General features: G+C 37.8%; 1 protein-coding gene across 5 annotated transcripts in view; it reads right to left on the bottom strand.

Moving 5' to 3' along the window:
• RAP1GDS1 (Rap1 GTPase-GDP dissociation stimulator 1) overlaps nucleotides 1-20,468 on the bottom strand; it is a 97,729-nt gene that overhangs the window by 28,646 nt on the left and 48,615 nt on the right. For 4 of the 5 annotated variants that reach the window (XM_062637637.1, XM_062637640.1, XM_062637638.1 and 1 more), the window contains 2 exons: nucleotides 18,040-18,162; nucleotides 13,411-13,536 (listed from right to left, as the gene is read on the bottom strand). In XM_062637637.1, coding sequence (XP_062493621.1) covers nucleotides 13,411-13,536; nucleotides 18,040-18,162 — 249 coding nt within the window. Of the gene's footprint in view, nucleotides 1-13,410; nucleotides 13,537-17,978; nucleotides 18,163-20,468 lie in introns of those variants that run through there. The other variant, XM_062637642.1, reaches the window with a different exon arrangement.

The following is a 20,468-nucleotide window of genomic DNA, read 5'->3' as shown; positions in this document are numbered from 1 at the left end:
CAAAACAGGTGTGCAAAACAAGTGAGTCACTAATTCTGGATCCAATGGACTGAATCTGGTCCTCAAATTACGATAATGCAATTCAAATCAACAAACTAAAACCATGATAAAATTAAGCTTAAGATAAGAATTCAGGTGTTGAGCTTGATCCTATGTCTTGATATGGAATTGCATATAAAATAAGTAAGCAAAGGATAGTACAATGGTAGAGTTGGGTGAGGGTTTGGGAGCAAGGTTTAAAAAAAACTAAAAGCCAATTACAAGCCACATTCCTTACCTGCATCGAATTGGCACAACTCCACTGAAAATAATTGTGTGATTTTCATTTGTTGTAAGATATTAACTTGTACATCCTTTTACTTCCTTTCTCTGGTTTGTCACAGAAGTTACATATCAAAACCTGCTGTATCTTTAGGTACAGAATAGTCTCTCACTTCAAATACATGACAAAATTCTTATCCACACAGTATTTTTGTTAGATTGATAATCAGCTTCCACTGTACAGACAGCAAAAGTAAGGCAGAAAGACTCAGAAACAAATCTCATTTCAAGATATGTCTCTCTGTCTCTGTAGTATGCTCAAAAAGTTAGGGTTAAATGAACTTCATCATCCCTCCCAAGTAGGTGGCAGGCTGTAAGTGCCAGACTTTGATGTAAATTCATAAAATTGAGTTTGTTGCTCTACCTCTTTCCCATGCTACAGCTCACCCTGTGTAGCTGTTTCCCTGCCCTAGGAAGCTGGGTGAAGAACAGACCTGGGCTAGAACTGTAATTAGGATCTCCGGTTGCTGCCTTCTTATGCCCAAGAGGATTAACTCAGCTCATTAGCACAGGGCCACAAAGAATCCTGTACCAGATGTAGGAGGAAAATTCTGAAGAGCTTGACTACCTGCTCCAAGCTGAGGCTATGACACTCTGTTGCATCCCCAAGCAAAAAGTGTACTTCTGACTCAGAATGCTCCATGTACTTGTTACTGACTCGCTTCTCCCTGCTCTGTCGCTAAGAAACAGATCTTGCACACAAGAATACTCACCAAACTCCAAATCATTTACAGTCAAAACAAGACCACAGCATGTTGCTGTTTCTTGTACTCAATCCAAGCATTACCTTCCAGTTCAGCAGCTCTGTGAACTCCCACACTTAACGTGCTTCCAGCCTCCCAGAAGCCATGTTGAGGTTTTTTCCTGTGACCTTTTTAAATAAACATTTGCTATTCCTAAGAGATCAGTGATTGAACAGTTTAATGAGAGCATTCACATTTCTATTAAAAATGCTTCCCAGCAGCTCACAAAGGGCAATGCTGTTGTATAGCTTTTTTTTCTTTTCTTTCAGAACACATAATAGCGTTTAAAGATGCCAGAATGACAACCCAAGACTGCAGGGACTGTCCTTTTCCCCCTACAAAATGTACGGTAAGATTTATTACAGAATGCGTTATTACTTCCACAATGTTCTTTCTTTAGCTGGGATGCAATGCAACCATGTCTAAGAAATAGTACAGTCTCTTTTCCTATCCTGAGTTGCTCACAGGAGTTTTATGCAAGGCTGTGTTTTAATGTGGATCATCAAATTACTTTGACTGCTCATATTCTCCCTATCAACAGTCTCATCATATTTCCCTGTGGCTCAGCCATGCCTACTCCAATGGAAGCCCAAGTCAAAGATCAATTTTTTTAGTGCATATGACTGGCAGGTCTTCAAAATGCAGCACTTAGAGTAGTTTCAATCTGCTTTTCCCAAGATGTATTTGCATAGTTTTCCTTTGAGTTTTCTTCCCAGTTTACTAATTCCTTAACCAAATCACTCTGTCCTAAAAGGTTAACAAGAAAAAAGGATTAAAGCAACAACTTTAAGTATGAAAGCAAAGTGTAAGTTATATAGAGCCAGTGAGTTATTTCTAAACAATATGTACCAATACTTTGATTTTTGTCACGACTGTAAGCTTATTATCTGGAAATATATCAGGCAAAGAGCCGTGCCATAACAGAGCAGATAAGAGAAAACATTTTTGCAAACAGCTCACCTTGTGATCTTTAATCCAAACCTTAAACTAGCTTTGTTGTTTTCATACTGGGCCCTTTTTTTAATATAAAATTTTAACTCTGTCAATCCCAGTGATATTAAAGAAGCATATGCATCTCATAAAGATAAGGACAAAAATGTTTCTTATCCATGTTCTGTTAGGATATAGAGCTGTGTCTTCACAAGGAAAAAAACAAACAAACTACAGTTTTAGACAGTTCGAAACACTCATGTTTTACCCAATTTTAGTCAAGTTTTAAAATATAGCAGTCTGGTTCCTCTGTTATTCTTAACTTTAATACTTAAACTAGAGTTCAGAAGTCATTTCAGAAATGTCCCTGGGCCTGCAAAAATGCACACCGTTATTTAAATGTGTAAATGGTGAGTAAACCCACCAGCTAGTAAAAATTAGGTAGGTGTCTCCAATTTTGGTGATGACGATAACACAGCTATTTAAATAATGACTGAGTAAAAGCACAGAAAATTATGTTTGGGAGAGTCATATACTGTATGGTTGTTTGAAAGCCTGTCCAGTTTTGTTTTGTTTTGTTTTTTCACCAAAAAAGGTAAGGTATGAACACTCTGTATTAACTTTGCCTATCATATCTTACATCATGATGGCCATAGTGTCTCTGCGTCCCCAACAATTCTTTACTAAATCTTTGTTACTGAATCTTCATTCTAAAATACGAATTTTGTTTTTCACAATAAAATGTCATATGTAATGGCATTTCTCAGTAGGGGCACTCAAATTGCTCTAATTCATTCCGTATTCTTTTGCCAGTTCATGTTCTACACAGGTTTATTGGTGTACATAGTTGCACTGACATAAATGGTGCAAGTCAGTGAGGGAAAGGATAATTTATATGATCAAGGTCCCTGATTTGCACAAACAGAGCTGCCAAGACAGCAGCTTTTGGTGACATGAAAAAAAAAAAAGTATTTGTTTTAGCATTCTTTTACTCTGCAATTGGGTGAAACAATGAAATGATTTAAATTATACACTGCCAGTTTACTTTTAAGCTCTTCATCTTTATTTCATTTGGATACAAACCTGCATTCTTTTTCACCTAGGTGCTCTGTGGGTAACTTGATGAACTGATTTACAGTAGCCCAAGTTGGGGGTGGAAAAAGTTCTTTCTACATGTTCTGTTTTTATTTACCACTGTTTTTTTCAATTAGGTCCTCTTTGCATGGTTTTGTACTGAGGCATTCATCTGCTTCTGCTGCTTACCCCTTCACCTCAAGTCATAACCACCTGTGATATCAAACTGGCTACCGCAGAGGAAATTATGATGTGACAATGTGACACACAGAAAATTATGACTGTGCATGGGGAAAACCCAGCAGGAGTAGAACTCCAAAGGAAGAAAGGTCGTGCTTACATGTTTTCCTCTCTTCTTACTAGGAAAATAGAGAAAATATTAAAAACCCACAGTTAGGGGCAAACCTTAGCTAGTGTAAACCATGTTATCCATGAAGATGTTAGGAAAAGCATTGCCACTTACATAAACTGTGAGTTTACCTTTACTCTCCCCATCTGAACACTGTAAAGATAAAACTTTTAATACAGTCCTGTCATTCAGTTTTAGCACTTTACTTTACTTTTTATGTTCAATCTCTGCATGCTTTTAAATCACTGGATTCTGGATCCTGTCAATTCTTTGACTGCACGACTCCAGACTACAACCCTGTTGCAGGACACACAGAAGCACTGCATTATTTTTTTGTTTTCAAGGAAAGTAAGCTTCATGTAATTATATTGCACTATTATTGTTTGCTGTTTTTTCCATGTCTTTTATTCATAAAAGGGATAGAACACAGCAATACTGTGTTTTGAAATTCATGTTTTAATAATTTGAAAGATAATTTTGGAGACTGCTCTGTCGATCTTGTACTGAAATTTCCTTTCCCTTTATTTAAATCCTTCAGGAATTATAAGACTCTGATTACCAGAAGTAGTTTTGTTTGTTTTATTTGCTTATTGATTAAAATCAATGAATATAGCCTTAAAGTCTTTGCTTTATGAAGAAAAAAAAAAATCTTGAATTAGTCCTGCTTGTTTCAGAAATAAACAGAACAGTCTTTTAATCAGTTCATCTTAAATTGCTGGCAACTATTTTTAGCCCTAACTCCAGCTGCATTGAGGGTATTGTCTCATAAGTTATTATTTTAGAAATTATTGTTAAAATAATGAATATGTAAACAGTAAACTAGAAATGCGAACAGAATGCTGTCTTTTAATACAGTGCTTTCAAGAACTGAAAATATGTAGCATCACTCTTTTTTGATAAAACTGTTGCCACCTTATTTGTTGGCTAATGACACCTGAGGCTTATTTTGATATTCCTCGTATGTTAGGTATATATGAGAAAAATCAGATGTTTCTGATTTCAGACAAAAGATAAGCGAAGAATAGCGACAAGTTTACTGTTCAAGACTTCTTAATACTTTACTTCCAGTCAAACTCTACTAGTGGACCTGAGATTTCAATATAACAGCAGAAACATTTTTATCAGCAACAACATACACAATACTACTAGTCTCAGCACTGTCAGGTGATTTGTTATGGATTAGAAGGAGATTTTACTTTTCAAGTGTAATTTCCACTACTGAATTCTATTTGAATTCTATAAGAATTCTATATATATTCTATAGGATATATTCTATATATTCTATAGGAAGTTCTATATATATGAAAGTCTGTTAAAGGCCCTCAGAGTTGAATGTAGCACTTCCCTCCCTCTGCCTTCCTTTTCTTGAGCAATATGCTTACAGCAGATTCTTCGGTTGATTTTATAACTCTATTCCTATTCCATGGTAATTCCATTGCAGTCAAACAAATTACTCTAGGTTTACGAGAGCATAAGTCAGAGCTGAAGCCAGCCTATGCTTATTATTTTATACAGCATGAAATAAATCATGGAATCCAATTACAGAGTAAAACACCAGGCAGTTTTTCTACACTGGTAAGTAGGCATTTATAGCATCTCATGCTATTAATAAAACAAACCTGCACAAAGCAATTAATTTAGAATTTTTACTCCCAGGTCTTGAGTGCAATGTTGTCTCTTGGCTTCAAACCCACCAAGACTGTGAACCAAGCATAGCATAGTTACAGTCTGCGGCAGAACAGGGGCATTCTGCTGGGTGCCGCTGAAGGCAGCTTGGCAAAAAGCTTTGCCTGGTATTATGTGAGAGTGGTACAGCTAGCTGCAGCTGTGAGTGCCCACCAAAGCAGCCAGAGGAACAGCCTCAGAAAGCGTGTAACCCTTGGAGATTTGGAGGTTGGGAAAAGTCCAAGAAGCAAAAAATGAAACAAACAAAATCCTCCATAAAGCCTATTTGCAGATCCTACAAGACCCTGGGAGCAAAGAAAACAATTCACAGAAGTGAAAAAGTAACAAAGTGGCCCTGGGATCTAGGACAAGCTGAGGTGACTCTTGGGGTTGAGGTCAGTGCTATCCTTGAGCCAACTCATGAAGCCTAGGGGGAGTAAGAGGGCATGGCCTTCTCAAGCAACTCCAAGTAGCAGTGTGCAGTCTGCATGGAGGTGCAAACCTGCAGAAGATTCTTGTATCTGATAGGAAATCTTTTACCTCCTTAGCAGAAGGCAATCCACTGATTTGACCAAAGGGCAATTAGCCTATGACTGCAGAACAGCCTATGCTCAAGAAGCCAGGAGGTGGCAAGATGCACTTGATAAACTGGACATTGTTTCAGGTAAGTGATTCTTTTCTTAGAGAAATGTGAATGCTGTATAGATCCACCCTGACTCCTCAGGCCATTCTGCCGGCTGGACAGCTAACAAGATACACAGCAGTCTCAGGATCAAGGAGGCTTAGGGACTTTCTTCATACACACTGGCACTTTGTGCAACAAGAACACAGCTTTGTTATTGCTAATGCTAACTATCTTGCTATTATCTGTAGGTTTATATAACTTGCTCACCATTTTTAACAAGTACTTAGGCTGCAGCTTCCTCTGGTAGATACTATCTCCTGATTATATTAGTGTGCAAACAGTATTACAGAATCCCTCTAACTAAACAGTTCTGAGCCCTTGGCTGAGACATTCAAGAACTTCACTGCATTAAGGGATACATTTTACTAATATAGTCCTTTGCCAATAATGTCCAGTTTCTGTTTCTGAGAGTTATGCACTATTCCTTAGATATGAACAAAACAAATGTAACTGAATTTAGGTGATTTGCATGTTAACTTCGTGCTGTTACTACACCGTATGAAATGCTGTGTAAAACCAGATGCCTATATATCTATCATGTAAACAACTAAAGGCTTGGCCTGTGCAAGATATGCATGCTGCAGTGTTGCAAAAATCTGCAGAAGTGGATCTGAGAGTACAAGACTATATTCCAGGTTATTACTTAAGAAGCTATCATTATATAATTAGAATGCATTAAAGCCACAAATTTTGAAGAAGAATAATGGCTGTGAGCTTATAAAAAAATGTTAATAAATGCTTACTTCCCAGTTATACATAAGCAATGCTTAGCAAGACACTAGCAGACTCCTTCTTCAGTTTTCCATGGCAATCCAGTTGTTTTCCACCATTGTTGATTTCATGACAATTGATATTTCTATTAACATCATGTCTATTTTTCTAAATAAAGTGGACTAAGCTAGACACGCTGGCCATGTCAACAAGCTGTTTTCTGTGGGTCTTAAAAGCAAAACCATGTGACTGTGCAGTTATCTATAAAATATAAAGGCTGTCAAGTATCTTAAAAGGCAAAGTGAAAAAAAAGACATGAAAAGGGAGCTTGAACTGAAAGGATAAGACTGAGTTACAAATCTTGTGTTGTTCATTATTGCTACTGAAATTCTAACAGCTTTTCTTCCTGATAAGGATTTTTTTTCCCCCAAGTCTTCATAAATAAACAGGGAATTCCAAGTTTTTGCCTATTCTATTTAGCTTTGAAGGATGAAGAAATAGATCAGTCCTAAACAAAAGTTTGAGCCTTAACTTGCTGTTAGGGTGGCAGCAAGATCTAGTAAATAATGCAGGATTTCTTTCCAAGTCTGCTCATGACTTTCTTTAAGAAAACACCTTCCATTTCTTATCCTTTTTCTTTTTTCTTTCCTGATTTCCTTGTTTCCCGTGGCTTCTATTTTGACTGTAAATTAAGCTGTCTCTGAGCCTGTTGGAATATGAGCAATACACAAATTTTACAGACTGTGAATGAAAAGCTGGAGGGGCAGAAAGTGTGAGGCATCAGAAAAAAAATTTGCTTTGTTTCTTAGATTTTATTGTCTTTGTACAGAATTCTGATCTATTTATTCCGAATATTCAAATAATCTTCCTGGAAAAACAAGGAAGAGGAAAAATCTTTGAACTGCATAAAATAAGTAATTTGGTTTTGTTTTGGTTTAAATTATTTTTTTCACCCCCATGTGGGCTTTTTTAAAGTTTTGGCTTAAGTCAAGAGAGTTTTGCAACTTGTGTTAGTAGAGTTAATATATGGAATGAAACTTTTGAAAAGAGTCATAGCCTGAGATTGAGAATTCATGTTTTTCGTATCACCTCTCAAATGGCTCTTTTTGATGCTCTAGGAAGATTTCCTCATCATTTTGATTCCAGTTAGGCCAGCTATTAAATCAGTAAATTAGAAGAATATTGTTGAACAGCTTCCTAAGAACATTCATGATTAATTGCTGATAAGTACTAAATATTACTGTGAAAGTATGTGCTAGCATGCATATGGTATGCTCAGTTTCTAGCTGATGCAATACTTCTGCTGCAGAGGCTTGGAAAAATTACTGCATTATCAGGGTCTTCTAACTTAAAAATGCTATAGTTTTCTAAGACTCTGACATGCCTTGGAAAGGAAAGATCTAAGGGTGAAACATTATTACTATACAATTAAAAACTAGACTTTTAATTGTCTGCAAGCTGTTCTAAGCAGCATTAAAGCAACAAGTTAAAGCCTCTCGTCTCAATTTCATTATATTGCTTGGGAAACAGATTAGTAGGTGGCATTTGCGTTTGGTAGCATCTAGTACCAAGAAAAGTGAAAGACTGTAGTAAGATGCTGCTTGAGTCAGGGTGACCTACGTAACAATGATTAGTCAATAGCATGCCATTATCAACACCAGTTGTGTTCTAGGATTCTGAAGGTTTTCTATACAGTACTGATAAAGGTTATGACATTATTTTTTCTTAAGAAAACTGAATTTGATTTCTTTCCAGTATGTTTAATTCTTAAGCATCTGGTTTTCTGGTTTAAATTCTGAAATTCATCTCATCTCCTCGGAGAAGATGTATATAACTGTACAATTGAGTTGTTTCTTATCCTTGTACTTAGCCTTTCTTAGCAGACCTCTGCAAGAGATCCGTACATCGTTATAGGATGGGCAGCTGAATATACAGAAGTGCTACAATGTTCATGGTATGGTGTTAAGGCTGGGATCAAGAAAGATCTGGGTCTATATGAAAGGCCATATTGCTGAAATTCAGCAAGGAGGTCTTACCATCAATACAAGTAAGACTGGGTAGATAAGAAAGAAATGTACAGTTTGGGAAATCGGAAAAGGATCCAGTGAATTTCCTGCAGAAAAAGGAAGATAAGCATCTGTCAGAGGAGAGCTTTTACAGAATGAGTTGGCAGTTTCAGTTTCTTTCCAATTCTATAGCTGTTTATTTCATCAAGTATAATTGGCAAGAACATGTAGCTGGTTTGGTGGTTTCATGAAGAAACAAGGTTGTGGATGGGTACAAAAAGCAATAGCTTTGAGATTCCCAAGGAGGTCTCTAAGAACTACCATTAATATGAGTATTATGGAGGGGCAGAATGGGAAATTTTTCATTTCTCTCACAACATATATGGAGACCTTATTTTCATTTGATGGCTTTCAATATATGTGGATGCTCTGAACAACAAGAAGGAATTATTATCTAAGAGGTAAGAGTCTAACCTAATCTCAGCTGAAGTCAAGGAGGATTATTACTCCCTCTAATCTGAATGGCTACTGAATCAGGATCTAAATGTCCTAGCCTTTTGCTTCCTCTTACAAGTATCACTTTTATAGCATAATTATGGCAGCTTCTGCAGTGTGCCTGATGCTATGTAAAACTACAGGAAAATAGTTGTAAGTTCAAAACTGAAGTACGTAAAAAACTACCTGTGGAAAGATCACTGAGATTAAGATAGGATGCACACCACAAACTTAATGATAAAAAATATTGTGACACTATTATCTGCTAAGAAAATACTACTATTTTAATACAGCATCATCTTCCATTATTTTTTTCTACTGAAATTTATCTGGTTGGCCCGATCTTTCATCTCTACAAACCACATTAGTGTGTGAGGTGTCAGAGCAGGACAGAGACCTAGCTACAGACAGGTTTTGTCTTTCTCCTTCATTCTCATGTTGGTCTTGCAAGAAGGCAGGCCTGATTTGAAAACTGTGGTCTGAGTTTCCCTGTCCCCCTAGCACCCAATCTGCCACGATTCAAGTCACCACCGTCTTCCCAGTCTACTGGGAAAGAAGCCAGCAGAGAGCTGAGGCATGTACTAACCATCAGGTTGTTCATGAAGTGATTGCAAGCTGCAATTTGTATAATGTTGTTCTTTAACTTAATATCCCAACTACCTGAGCTGATAGTAGCAAATAATTTTAAGGCTTTATCTACAGCAGAATTAACCAATCTGGTCTGGTTTAAGACATTGTTTTTTGTAGCAAGAGCCATGTTATGTTAAACATAACCTTTCCTGAACAATAGAAATTTGTATGTGGAACCAAGATGCAGGGGAAACTTAGAACAGTTTTGGAGGTATGTCCTATTAGTCTGTAACATCTGTAAATGAACAAACTCACTAAAGAAACAGCACTCGGGAGGATGGCAGGGAGGGGGTCAGGGGGAGAGGAGGCAACATGATTGGAAAGAAAGTAGAAGAGTAGCTATAGTTTGATTCCTGGATAACGAGTGGTGGAGCAGCCAGAAGGATCGTTCTTATGCTCTGACTGGACAATGCCTAAGAATTTAGCTTTGATTATAAGAACATAACTGGTGGTTAAAAGGAATGAGTGGGCTAGGAGCTTTGCATCTAGTAACACAGTTCAGACAAAATTCTGTCCTGAGTGAGGCTGAGGAATCCGTTGTCTGGGGATACGGAAGTACAAGCAGCTGTATTTGGTACAGGCTGTAGATATAGTGGGGGAGAATGCAGGAGGAAGAGCAGGAGAGATCACGTCTCCATTTCCTTGCTTTGCACTTTCTGCTTTGACGAAGATTTGGGGGCTGAGGTGTATGTGGCATTTACTAAAGTGTGTAGAACAATTAGAGGCTGTACAGGAACATGCAGTAATGTATCTGTTCTCAAGTTGTACGGCAGCACTGAGCAGTCTGCATGCTGTTGGTTAGTTAAATTCATTGCTTCTGACTTAAAATCTTTTTGGCTGCCTCAGTTGTTTCTTTCATCTTTGCATACAAGAGGAAGGATGGGGGAACTAAAAGCCCCATCAGTACTAACAAAGGTTCCTTATACTCTGCTTTGCAATTGTATTTGCCTGTATTCTTGATGCTCAGAGACTCCTAAAGCAGATCTCTTCATAACATAAATGCTTCAAAAATGATGCTCTCAAGGCTGCTTGGGACAAATTTGACCTACTTTTAACTCTTCAGCTGTTTAGGAAATGCATTTAATTCTCTCTATTTTCTTCTATGCTCAAACAGGCAATCCAGTATTATTTCAGGGGGCCAACACTGATGAGGACCCAGACAATAAGACTGTGCATATGTACCTCAAACTCAATAGAGAATTGAAAATCTACCAGTAACTCAGGAGGTTTTCATTTCCTGTTTTCTGTGAGGAGATAAGTCTGTTCAGTAAGGTCTCTGGCCAGCAAGTGTGTAATTGCCCTTTTACCTCATGGAAGGTACTAATCCTCTTCCAGCACTATGACTTAGCCATGAATTATCTTTCTATGGCAGCTGTGTTCCAGGAGTATGCCCTCCTGAACTTATGTGGCAATAGTCTTGCCTTCATGCAGCAGCTCTGGAATATGTGAATACCAAGAAACCACTGCCATTTTCATGAAGAAAAAAATTCAGACCATCCTTTTCCTCTGCCATAGCACTTTTAAGGGGCTTTCCCTGGAGGAAAAGCCATTTGTCCCACAGCTTTCATCCTGAACCATGCAGACTTCTCTCAAAAATAGAGACCTGATTAACAGCTTTTCACACACACTCTCTCTAAACGAGGTGATGCACGCTTGCTGGGATGAAATACAGGATAATTGGGGCTTTCAATAAATAGAAATGTGGCTATGAGCCATTCAGTATGGTCTTGATTTCAGAGTTTCAGCTTAACATCAATTTAGAACTTAAAGACCTTTTTCTTTACAGCATGTTATATTTACATGGGCAGTAGGAGTGAAAAAACACTCATATATATGGTAAAACATAGTTACTGATGTATTTCAAGTTCCTATATGAGTCCCAATTGTCAGAAGAGGTATGCTTTTATCTCAATTGGAAAGACTGTGAATACACAACATTTTTTACTAGAACTATTGGCCTCCATACCTTTGTTTTACTTGAAAGCTTTTTGTTAGGAAAAAAATAATAGTCATAAATGAAAATGTATTAAATTTCATAGTGATAAGCATTTTGTAAGTATTTGTCCTAAATAAGAATTTAGGATAGGGTATATAACTACATAATCATTGCACATTAAGATAATATAAAGTCAGATAGGGTGGATGTGATAAAACACTGTAAATAGCCTCTTCTACTCAAATCCAAGATGCTAATCTTGATTTTTGTGACATTTTGTTACACTTTACATTAATCTTATTCAAATACACAGGGAAGCTAGTGACTGTCCTCCCACAGGAGCACAGCAACACATAGCATATAGAACACTCCACTGCCTACTGTAGATTTTATCAGTGCCAGCTTTGCTCCACAGAAGGGCAATCCTGGGCATGCAATACAGATCTTCTGTACTGGATGAATCCTGAACTATAACAGCCTGCAGCAGTCTATAATGCCTGATACTACAAAAATACTTTTTGTGTTTCCTTATTTTATTTCATGAAAAAATGTGGGTTGAACAACAATGACACGAATAGTTATGTACATTTTGCTTATATGAAATAAAAACCTTTATATCATGTATGATCCTGAAATAAAATACAGTAAATAAATTATGTTATATAAAGCTCAACAGCTTCTACTTGAAGTTTCCATGGGGAAGCAGCTGTTCAGTTGATTAGTCACCTTAAAGAAAATCCTAAATGAAAGAATTATACATTAACATCCTCAAGCAGTAGTTGTCTGTAAATAGAAATGCCAGCATGGAAAATCTGATTAACTTCCCTGAGGTCAAAGGCAAGGTGATTTAAAACAATATAAAATGTAAATTTACAAATTTGGATTAAAAAAGTAGCAAAGAGAAAGGCTACCAATAATTCATTTTTTTCAACAGTTTTCTTAACACCACAACTTCAGTAAATGCAACACATAGTACAAAGAAAATTTCTTGCCATATGAAATAAGGTACTAAATCTGAAGATAACAAAATGCTTTTACAATTCATCTCACTTCCCATCTGCAGACACCCATAGGCTTCTAATTCCTTCATGTACATAGAAAGATGTTCCTGGTGTCTCTGCTTTTGTACCATATTTATTGTGCCCTGGCTTTTATAAAAATAATGGATAATGAGGCTGCATTTTCAAATCACTGCAGCCATGGCTTTGGTTTTGCAAATGACAAATCCATGCACGTAATCAGCGCATGGAGTCACAATCGCATTTCAAAACTCGGTTGGCAGTACATTACTGTGCCCACAAAAAGCTAAAAAAAACCTTACCAACCTCCTCCCTGCCCCATAACCCCTGGCAACCAAAAATACCAATATGTAATATTGGAGCAATTGACTGTCCACACAAGCATTTGAGAATCAGCAACACAGCTCAGGCATCATTTCGGCCATATGTGTAGCTCTGCACAGCTTTGAGACTGGTGGAATATGAATATTTGCTTCTGACTCTGTTCCCTTCTGAGATATTCTCTTTGAGGAAGAATTAAGTATTCAGGCCTCTGTGTATGTAGCACCTGCTTTCTGAAAACCTCATTCATTATGTTCAATTAAAAACAAACCCAGGATCACAACTCTTTTCTATTTTTACATTCAGTTGTATCACCATATCCAAACAGGTTTTTTTAGTCTCTATGTCACAAAAGCACAATGCAAGTGTGACATCCAACTGTGCCATACACTCAGAAAGTCACATGGTAAATAAAAACCAAGAAAAGGCAAAAACTACCCCTCTGGTACATAATGTACAAAACACTAAAACATCCCCCCCCTCCTACAAGAGCAGCTACAAGATATGGCATATTTCAACACTCACGGCTATCGTAGCATATATTGCCCAGGGCACGTCCTGTTTGAAGCAATACTTCCTGGTCTTTGCAGTTTAACAGCTGCACCAAAGGAGGGATCAACCCGGCATCCACACATGGGTTTCGCATAAATTCTGCAAATAGTGCAAAGCCTGTTAAAGCAAGCTGGCTATTGTCAGTTTCATCCGTTCTAGTTACACTGGCATTGCAAATGGGACTTTTGTTAGAATAAACATATGCATAGACAAACGGTGTAAGTTCTTCTGTGGGTTTCAAAAGAATAAGCCCAAGTCAGGATTTGGGCTTATGTTCTTTCCATTAGTTGTTAATTTAGAAGGAATTAAGAGTATTTAATTGACCTCCACGGAAACTAATTTAACATAGCTCAGATCGAGCATATTTTTAGCATCATAAAGAACTGCTGAAAAGAACAACAAATTCACAACCTTTTTCTTCATCCCAGCAAGTTCAACATAAAATTACTAAATAACACAAGATTACTTAAAACTAGTAATCATACTCAAAAATGAGCAGCATTTTTTTACCCTCTATTCCCTTAATTAGAACTTTTTAAAAGCTTTTGCTCTAAAAAAAAAAGACATTAAAACTAAGTAACAGGCTTTTTATTTGGAAGGTAAGGAATGGAAAAGTAAAAGAAAGAATGAGAAACACAAGAGACATTAAGTGAGCCCAAAGGCCTGTACCTTTCCACATTCTAACTGATGCCCTCCAGGGGAGGAAAGCTAGAGAATCCATCCACTGGGAAGCTTTCTGCCTTTCTGTCCTTTCTTTCTGCTATGTCCCCCAGCCACAGAGAACCAAAGTACTATTTCACATCCGTGCAATAGTCATGGGCAGATAATTATCATGGTGTCAGGGAGATAAAGGACTAGTTTCCAGACAAAGCTATAGTTAGGCAGGCACTGTCATGCACATTTTACAAGGGAAGATTACAGAAGCAACCACCTGAAACACCCGTAGTGTTAACAGTTTACTACTGAGCACCCTTCAGAGAGGTAGCATTGTAATAGGCAAAAGGTCAATACATTTTTGATTTGTGAATTGCAAATTATCTCTTCCTTATTCTAGACAATGTTGGATCTTCCAAAATCAATTTACCTTTGTGTTAGTCAGTTATGAGACAGAATGAACCAGGGTGTATGACCCCATAAAGATACGACACAGTTTTTCTGATTCTGGACCAACAGAAACCCTCATGCCAATAGTCAAACATTTCATATAATGCTTGAAGTACATATACATCTTCTTAAATGCTCCCTTTGGTTCACCCATTACAATGTTCTTTAACGTTTCTGTAGACAGAAAATCTTTTCTCTTTTGTAGTTAACCTTGGAGTTTTATTTTAGCTAAAGAATTAATTGTCATAGAGGCAAGCATGATGATGAACTTTGATACATAAACAAGCAGATGAAGTAGAATCAGCAATATCTATACCCTTGCACAGGTTCAACAGAAAATAGCACATTTTAAAACTGTAGACAGATGCTATATTGTGATAAATGGTGACGGCATCCATATTAATGAACAGAACAAATATCAGATACATCTGTTCTTTAAACTTGGTCTTGCCATGTCCTTGTAACTTTTCGTCTATTTCTTTCTTTATGACCCACTTTCATATTCATCTCAATGTTTATTTACTAAATGTATTATGTTCCTCTCTCTATCTTCTCTGTCCCCTCAGTCTCTTCCTCTCTTAATTGACTGCAAAAACTGCTCTGTACCTCAGCTTCTCCCTGCATCTCTTTTACACCCACTAGTTTACCCTAGTCTCTACATCATCTTAGCCTGTCACAGGAAATGGAACTTGTTCTCTCCTAAATGACTGAGAGGTCTCAGCCTGTTCTTTTGTTTTTTTCAGGTTCTTGGTCATGTGGTAAAAAGGAGTAAGAACCCCTTTCTCCACCCTCCCTCCCTCCCTCTAGAGTGAGCAGAAGCTTTCAGTCTTCCATTCAGCAACAAAATAATTAAGCCATATGCTGAGCAAACTTTTATTTGTCAAGGTCATGTAAGGGCATGAAGTAAAAGAAATGATGCCATATATAGCAAGATAGATCTGAGAGATACCAACAAAAATGTGGTAATTACAACTATATTTGCAGGTGATGACTAGACAGAAGTAATAGAAGAAAGAGAAGGTAAATCAAGTACAGAGGCATTTAGAAGGTTTTCACTAACCTGGCAGGAAAATGAAGCAGATCCTTGAAGGAAACAGTGAACTAAGAAGTTAGGAGGAGAAGCACTGAGGACACAGTAACAAAAACCAAAGGAGGACAAGATTTCGAAAGAGAAATGCAATTGTGTTGTATTATTACAGATTGTGAAGATGATGTTCTCACTCCTATACCTGGCAATGAAGAGGAGACTAAAGACCTTGGAAAAGGTTTTAAAAGGTCCACAGTGGGGAGAGAAACTCCACACAGCAAATGCATCTGAGCCTTCAATATGCTCACATTTGAAAGGGAATTAGTTGTAGCTGGAGAGACAAGAGGGACCGAAAGGAGTTTTGTGTATTTGGATATTTAAAATGGGAGAGACTAACATGAGCTCATGTTGTGAGGAGGAAGAATCATGTGAGCTGGAGAGGTGAAACAGAGCAAGAGCACAAAGAGGTGAAAAGGAGATGAAACATGACAACACCACTGAGGCATGTAAAGGAATTTGATGTGACCAGAGTGTGTGTGTGTACGTGTGTCTAGGACCAGATGAGGAGAATGAGAAAGAAAAACAAGAAGCAGGGAAGAAAAAAGATGCTCTTTTATCAGTAAAGCCCAGATTCAAAGGCACTACTCCCAGCTCTGCCAGTGTTGCATGGTATGACCACAGGGAAATCAGTTCAGTTGCCTGGGTTTAAAGCCTATCTGTAGGATGTTGATAACACAAAATTTCAAAAAGTGCCCAGAAGCTTGTTGAAAAGAGATGCAATATAAACGTTAAATACTTGTATTGTTATGTAAGGGGACAAATAAAACAGCAAAACTCAAATGAGGTGTTCCTTGCTCATCTCAGTCTTGAAAGCACTGGGCACCTTAAATAACTTCTGAACACCTTCACTTTAACCTTGGCTGACAGAGGTCCAGTTACACCTGCTAATAACTCTAAGAAAAAGACAAAAACTATTTTGTATGATGAACCAGGTAAAACGCCAGCTCTTCTGAAGAATGCACTTATGACAGCAATTTAAAAGCAGGCAGGGAAAAGGATACTATTCAGAGATTTTGTGCATTAGTTCAAAGATACCAGCTAAAATGCTCTGTAAGAGAATCTTGCAGAAAACAATGCATAGTAATCAGTTAATCTATTGTGAACATTGTTTTTATTCTTAACTTTCCCCTTTCTGAGATAGGAGCTAAAAGGACTTACTGTGGGGATACACTGTTCACAGCAACATTCTAAATATACTCATGAATTTATTAAGCACATAAAAAGCATATGGTATGGTTGCATGAATCTCATTCTGAAACGTTTCTAAGTTCAAATTTCTGTGTTTAAATTTTTAACTGGTTATTTACCTAAATAATTTTAAACCTTAAAAACTAACCATGTATATCTTCTTTTCTTGTTAATGTAGTTTCTGAATATCCATATACAACATTGTCTGAAAATCAGTGAATTGGGTAGAGGAAGTCACACAGGGGCTATCAGTAAGAAGCTGTAGTATTGTGATTCCAAAGAAAATATGGAGAAGGGATGTGAAATAGTCAGCAATAATTTAGCACCTTCTCTGAAGAGGCATCAGCATGAGATTTTATAGAGGAAGAGAAGTATGGCTGCCAGGCATGCATGTGGACAGCAGTTAAGCGGCATCCTACTGTTCTCTGCTGGCCTCTGGGAAAGTGCAAAATGCAATTCGTGCCTCTTTCGCTGGGACAGCAGCAAGTCAAGGACTGAGGACAGTCAACCACAAACCTCCTCAGCTCTCATCATAGGGTGTGCCAGTCATGCCTGCCTGCAGATGTGAGGCCATTTTTTGAGCTCAAGGTATACAGGGTATTGGGTTTTAAGAGCTTTAAGATTATTCTTTCTAAAGAAAAAAAAAAGTTTTAGATTATCTTTTACATTATATGACTGTATGTATATAATATATAGCAAAACATACCAGATTCTCATTTGGGATCTTGGGCTCTTATTCTATGCATATAATGCTCCTTAGGTAGGAGGTTTTGTTGTGGTATCAAATGCCTCATAATAATAATAATGTTGTCACAAATCTCAGACTGAAGAAACATCTACTACCCCCTTAACTACCTGTATACTCACTAGTGTTGTAACTATGTGCACTATATGTTACCGGATGCACAAATGATGCACAGCCTGTTTTTCTATAGGCATTTCATATGCTGGTGGTGTGCTACTTCTGCCCAATAAATTCTACTGTTAATTGTCTTGAAAACTGAATAGCCTGAAAAGATTAAAAAAAAATTATCAGCCAAATGTTGTTTAGATTTTATTCAAAAATAGAGAAATAAAATTTGACAAAACAAAAAGAGTGAAAGGGAAGGATATGAAAGGTGTCTAATCTACAAAATGAAAACATAAATGAAGTAAAACATACTGACAAGTGAGGTGAAAAACTGAAGATGTTCCAGCAGAAAAGTTCTTGTAGAAAACCTCACCATTTCTGGCTACTTCTGCTATGATGTTAGCTACTTTTGCTGTGCAGGAAGATTGTGGCGTCAACAGACTCCCGAACACCTGAAGAACTCCACTTTTCTGGATTTTTTCACTTGTCTCCATATCTGAAAAACACATCACACAAAAATGACTTGTGAATCAGCTTGCATTGAGGAAGAAAAGAAAGAAAAGGGAGGGTAAGTCTTCTCAAAGGTAATTATTAAGTAATTATTTTCACATATAAGAAGCCAACTGCTATTTCAATGATTGTATTTATTTCATATGATGTGCTCACAGAACTTAATACTTTTCCATTCCTAATCAATTGATCTTTATAAGGTAACTCTGTGTTATATAGTAAATATAGTTGCATACTCATGCATACACAGGGAAACTACTGAAGAGACTGGCAGAAACACTAAAGGTCTTGGAGTGATGTGCAGCAGCCTAAAAGCATTATGTAAAAATCAAGGAACAGTACTCTGAAGTGATGAATTATTTGAAATGTTCAAAGAATGATGACGGAAGTCCTTACAGCTGAGGGCACAGCTTAATGCAGTACAGGAGTCAGAAACTGGTCTAGGCTCCTTTTACACTCAGCTTGAGTATCTTCTGTGTTACACTGCTAAGCTACAGTAGCTTTAGTATAGTCTCAGTAGAAGGGAAAGGCATAAATAACACTGAGCTTTTCTTGTAGTAGAGATCAGAGATTTGGGACAAAATCTTCCATTTCTGCCTGTAATAGTGAGGAATTGTGCAGCTGCTCTGTAACGGGGCCCCACCTATCATGACTGGCCAACAGCTCTGTAACAAACTGAAAACTAACATTGATTAGTGAATATTAAATGTGAAGTAATAGATACTAAAACATTTTGCTAATGTTTTCAAATAATGGCATATTTGAGACAATTATTAGTGTGACATACAATATGATTAGATGGCAGCTATCACTTTATAAAGCAGCATGACTCCTTAAGCCATTCATAATGGAAGTCGGTTGCATTCCCCAAGGACGGCTGTGAGATGCTCTAATTGATGACTTTTGCAAAGAAGACAAATCCATCAGAATGCAAGTCCATTTTTCGACAACCCTGTCTTGCAGGGGCATTTTTAAGTGCTACAACATGCGCAAACCCCCTCACATCATTTAAAAGCTTTACTGTAAAGTGCATGTTAACATTTAAAAAATCACCACAGCTTGCCAGTAATGGTGAGAAACAGATGTAGATACTTCAGATTTGAAAAGACAAGCCTCTGAGAACCACTTTCTGCAATTTCTTAGAATCACCCTCCCATTGGTATAAGAGCTATTAAGACAGTCAGGCTGGGCAGCAATAGTAGTAATCAATAGATTTGGGGTTTATATAGTGTGTTTCGCACCTGGAAGAAAAGAGAGGGACATTATATACTCTTGAACAGCAAAGGAGGAGCCTTAAGCTAATCCAAGTTTCATTTTTTTCAAGACAACATTCTCTGTTTTCTCTCTAAGCAAGTAAATGCACATTTTGTACACAACTAGCTAGTCTTCTAGAGCATCAGTTTGCATTCTCTCTTAGCTGTGCTCCACCTGTGAATTGGTCATGACATGTGACAGGGCTCACCTCCTCCTCTCTTTCCCATTCTCAGGGCTGTAACTGATTTTTTACTTGTGACAGCTTCAGGAGAACCCCTGCTGCCTCTGAGCGCAGAAGAGAGCCACTTGAGCTGACCCTGAACAGAAGCCAGCACAAGCCTGCCAGAGGTAACTCACATGGATTTTGTCACTCACATCCAGTAAGTACATGTTTCAGTGGCTGGGAGCCATTTTCTGTCTAGGTGATAGAAAATGGACTAAAGGGAGAGAACTTCAAGTCTGTATTGGAGACTATCTATTTCTGCATTTAATTCCATCTTGGGATGTTGGTCTTTGGCTAGGACAACTCATCGACAGTATGTCAGTGATGACATCTGACTACAAACATTAGGTATAAAATGAAGATTGATTAATTTCAACACATTGTGCATCATCACAGAATGGTTGAGGCTGGAAGGGACCACCAGAGGTCATCTAGTCCAACCTGCCCGCTCAATCAGTTTCACCTAGAGCACATTACTCAGAATTGTGTCCATACAGCTCTTGAGTAGCTCTAGGGAAAGAGACTCCACAATCTCCTACTTCCCCTCTGAGCCTTCTCTTCTTTAGGCTGAACAGGCCCAGCTCTTTCAGCCTTTCCTTAGCCCTAAGCTTGCCTATGATGATGTCACAGGAGACAGTGTCAAAAGCCTTGCTGAAGCCCAGGTAGACAACGTCCACTGCTTTCCCCTCACTAATCCAGCCAGCTGTCCCATCGTAGAAGACAAAGAGGTGGGTTAAGCATGATTTTCCTTTAGAGAATCCATACTTACTACTTCTGACCACCACCTTGCCTTCAGTGTGCCTACAGCTGGCCTC

Source organism: Pezoporus occidentalis, unplaced genomic scaffold, assembly GCF_034315485.1.
Source record: "Pezoporus occidentalis ecotype Australia unplaced genomic scaffold, CSIRO_AGI_Poc_V1 ctg53, whole genome shotgun sequence".
NCBI classification, from domain to species: Eukaryota; Metazoa; Chordata; class Aves; order Psittaciformes; family Psittacidae; genus Pezoporus; species Pezoporus occidentalis.
This window is presented reverse-complemented; position numbering and strand designations above follow the sequence as displayed.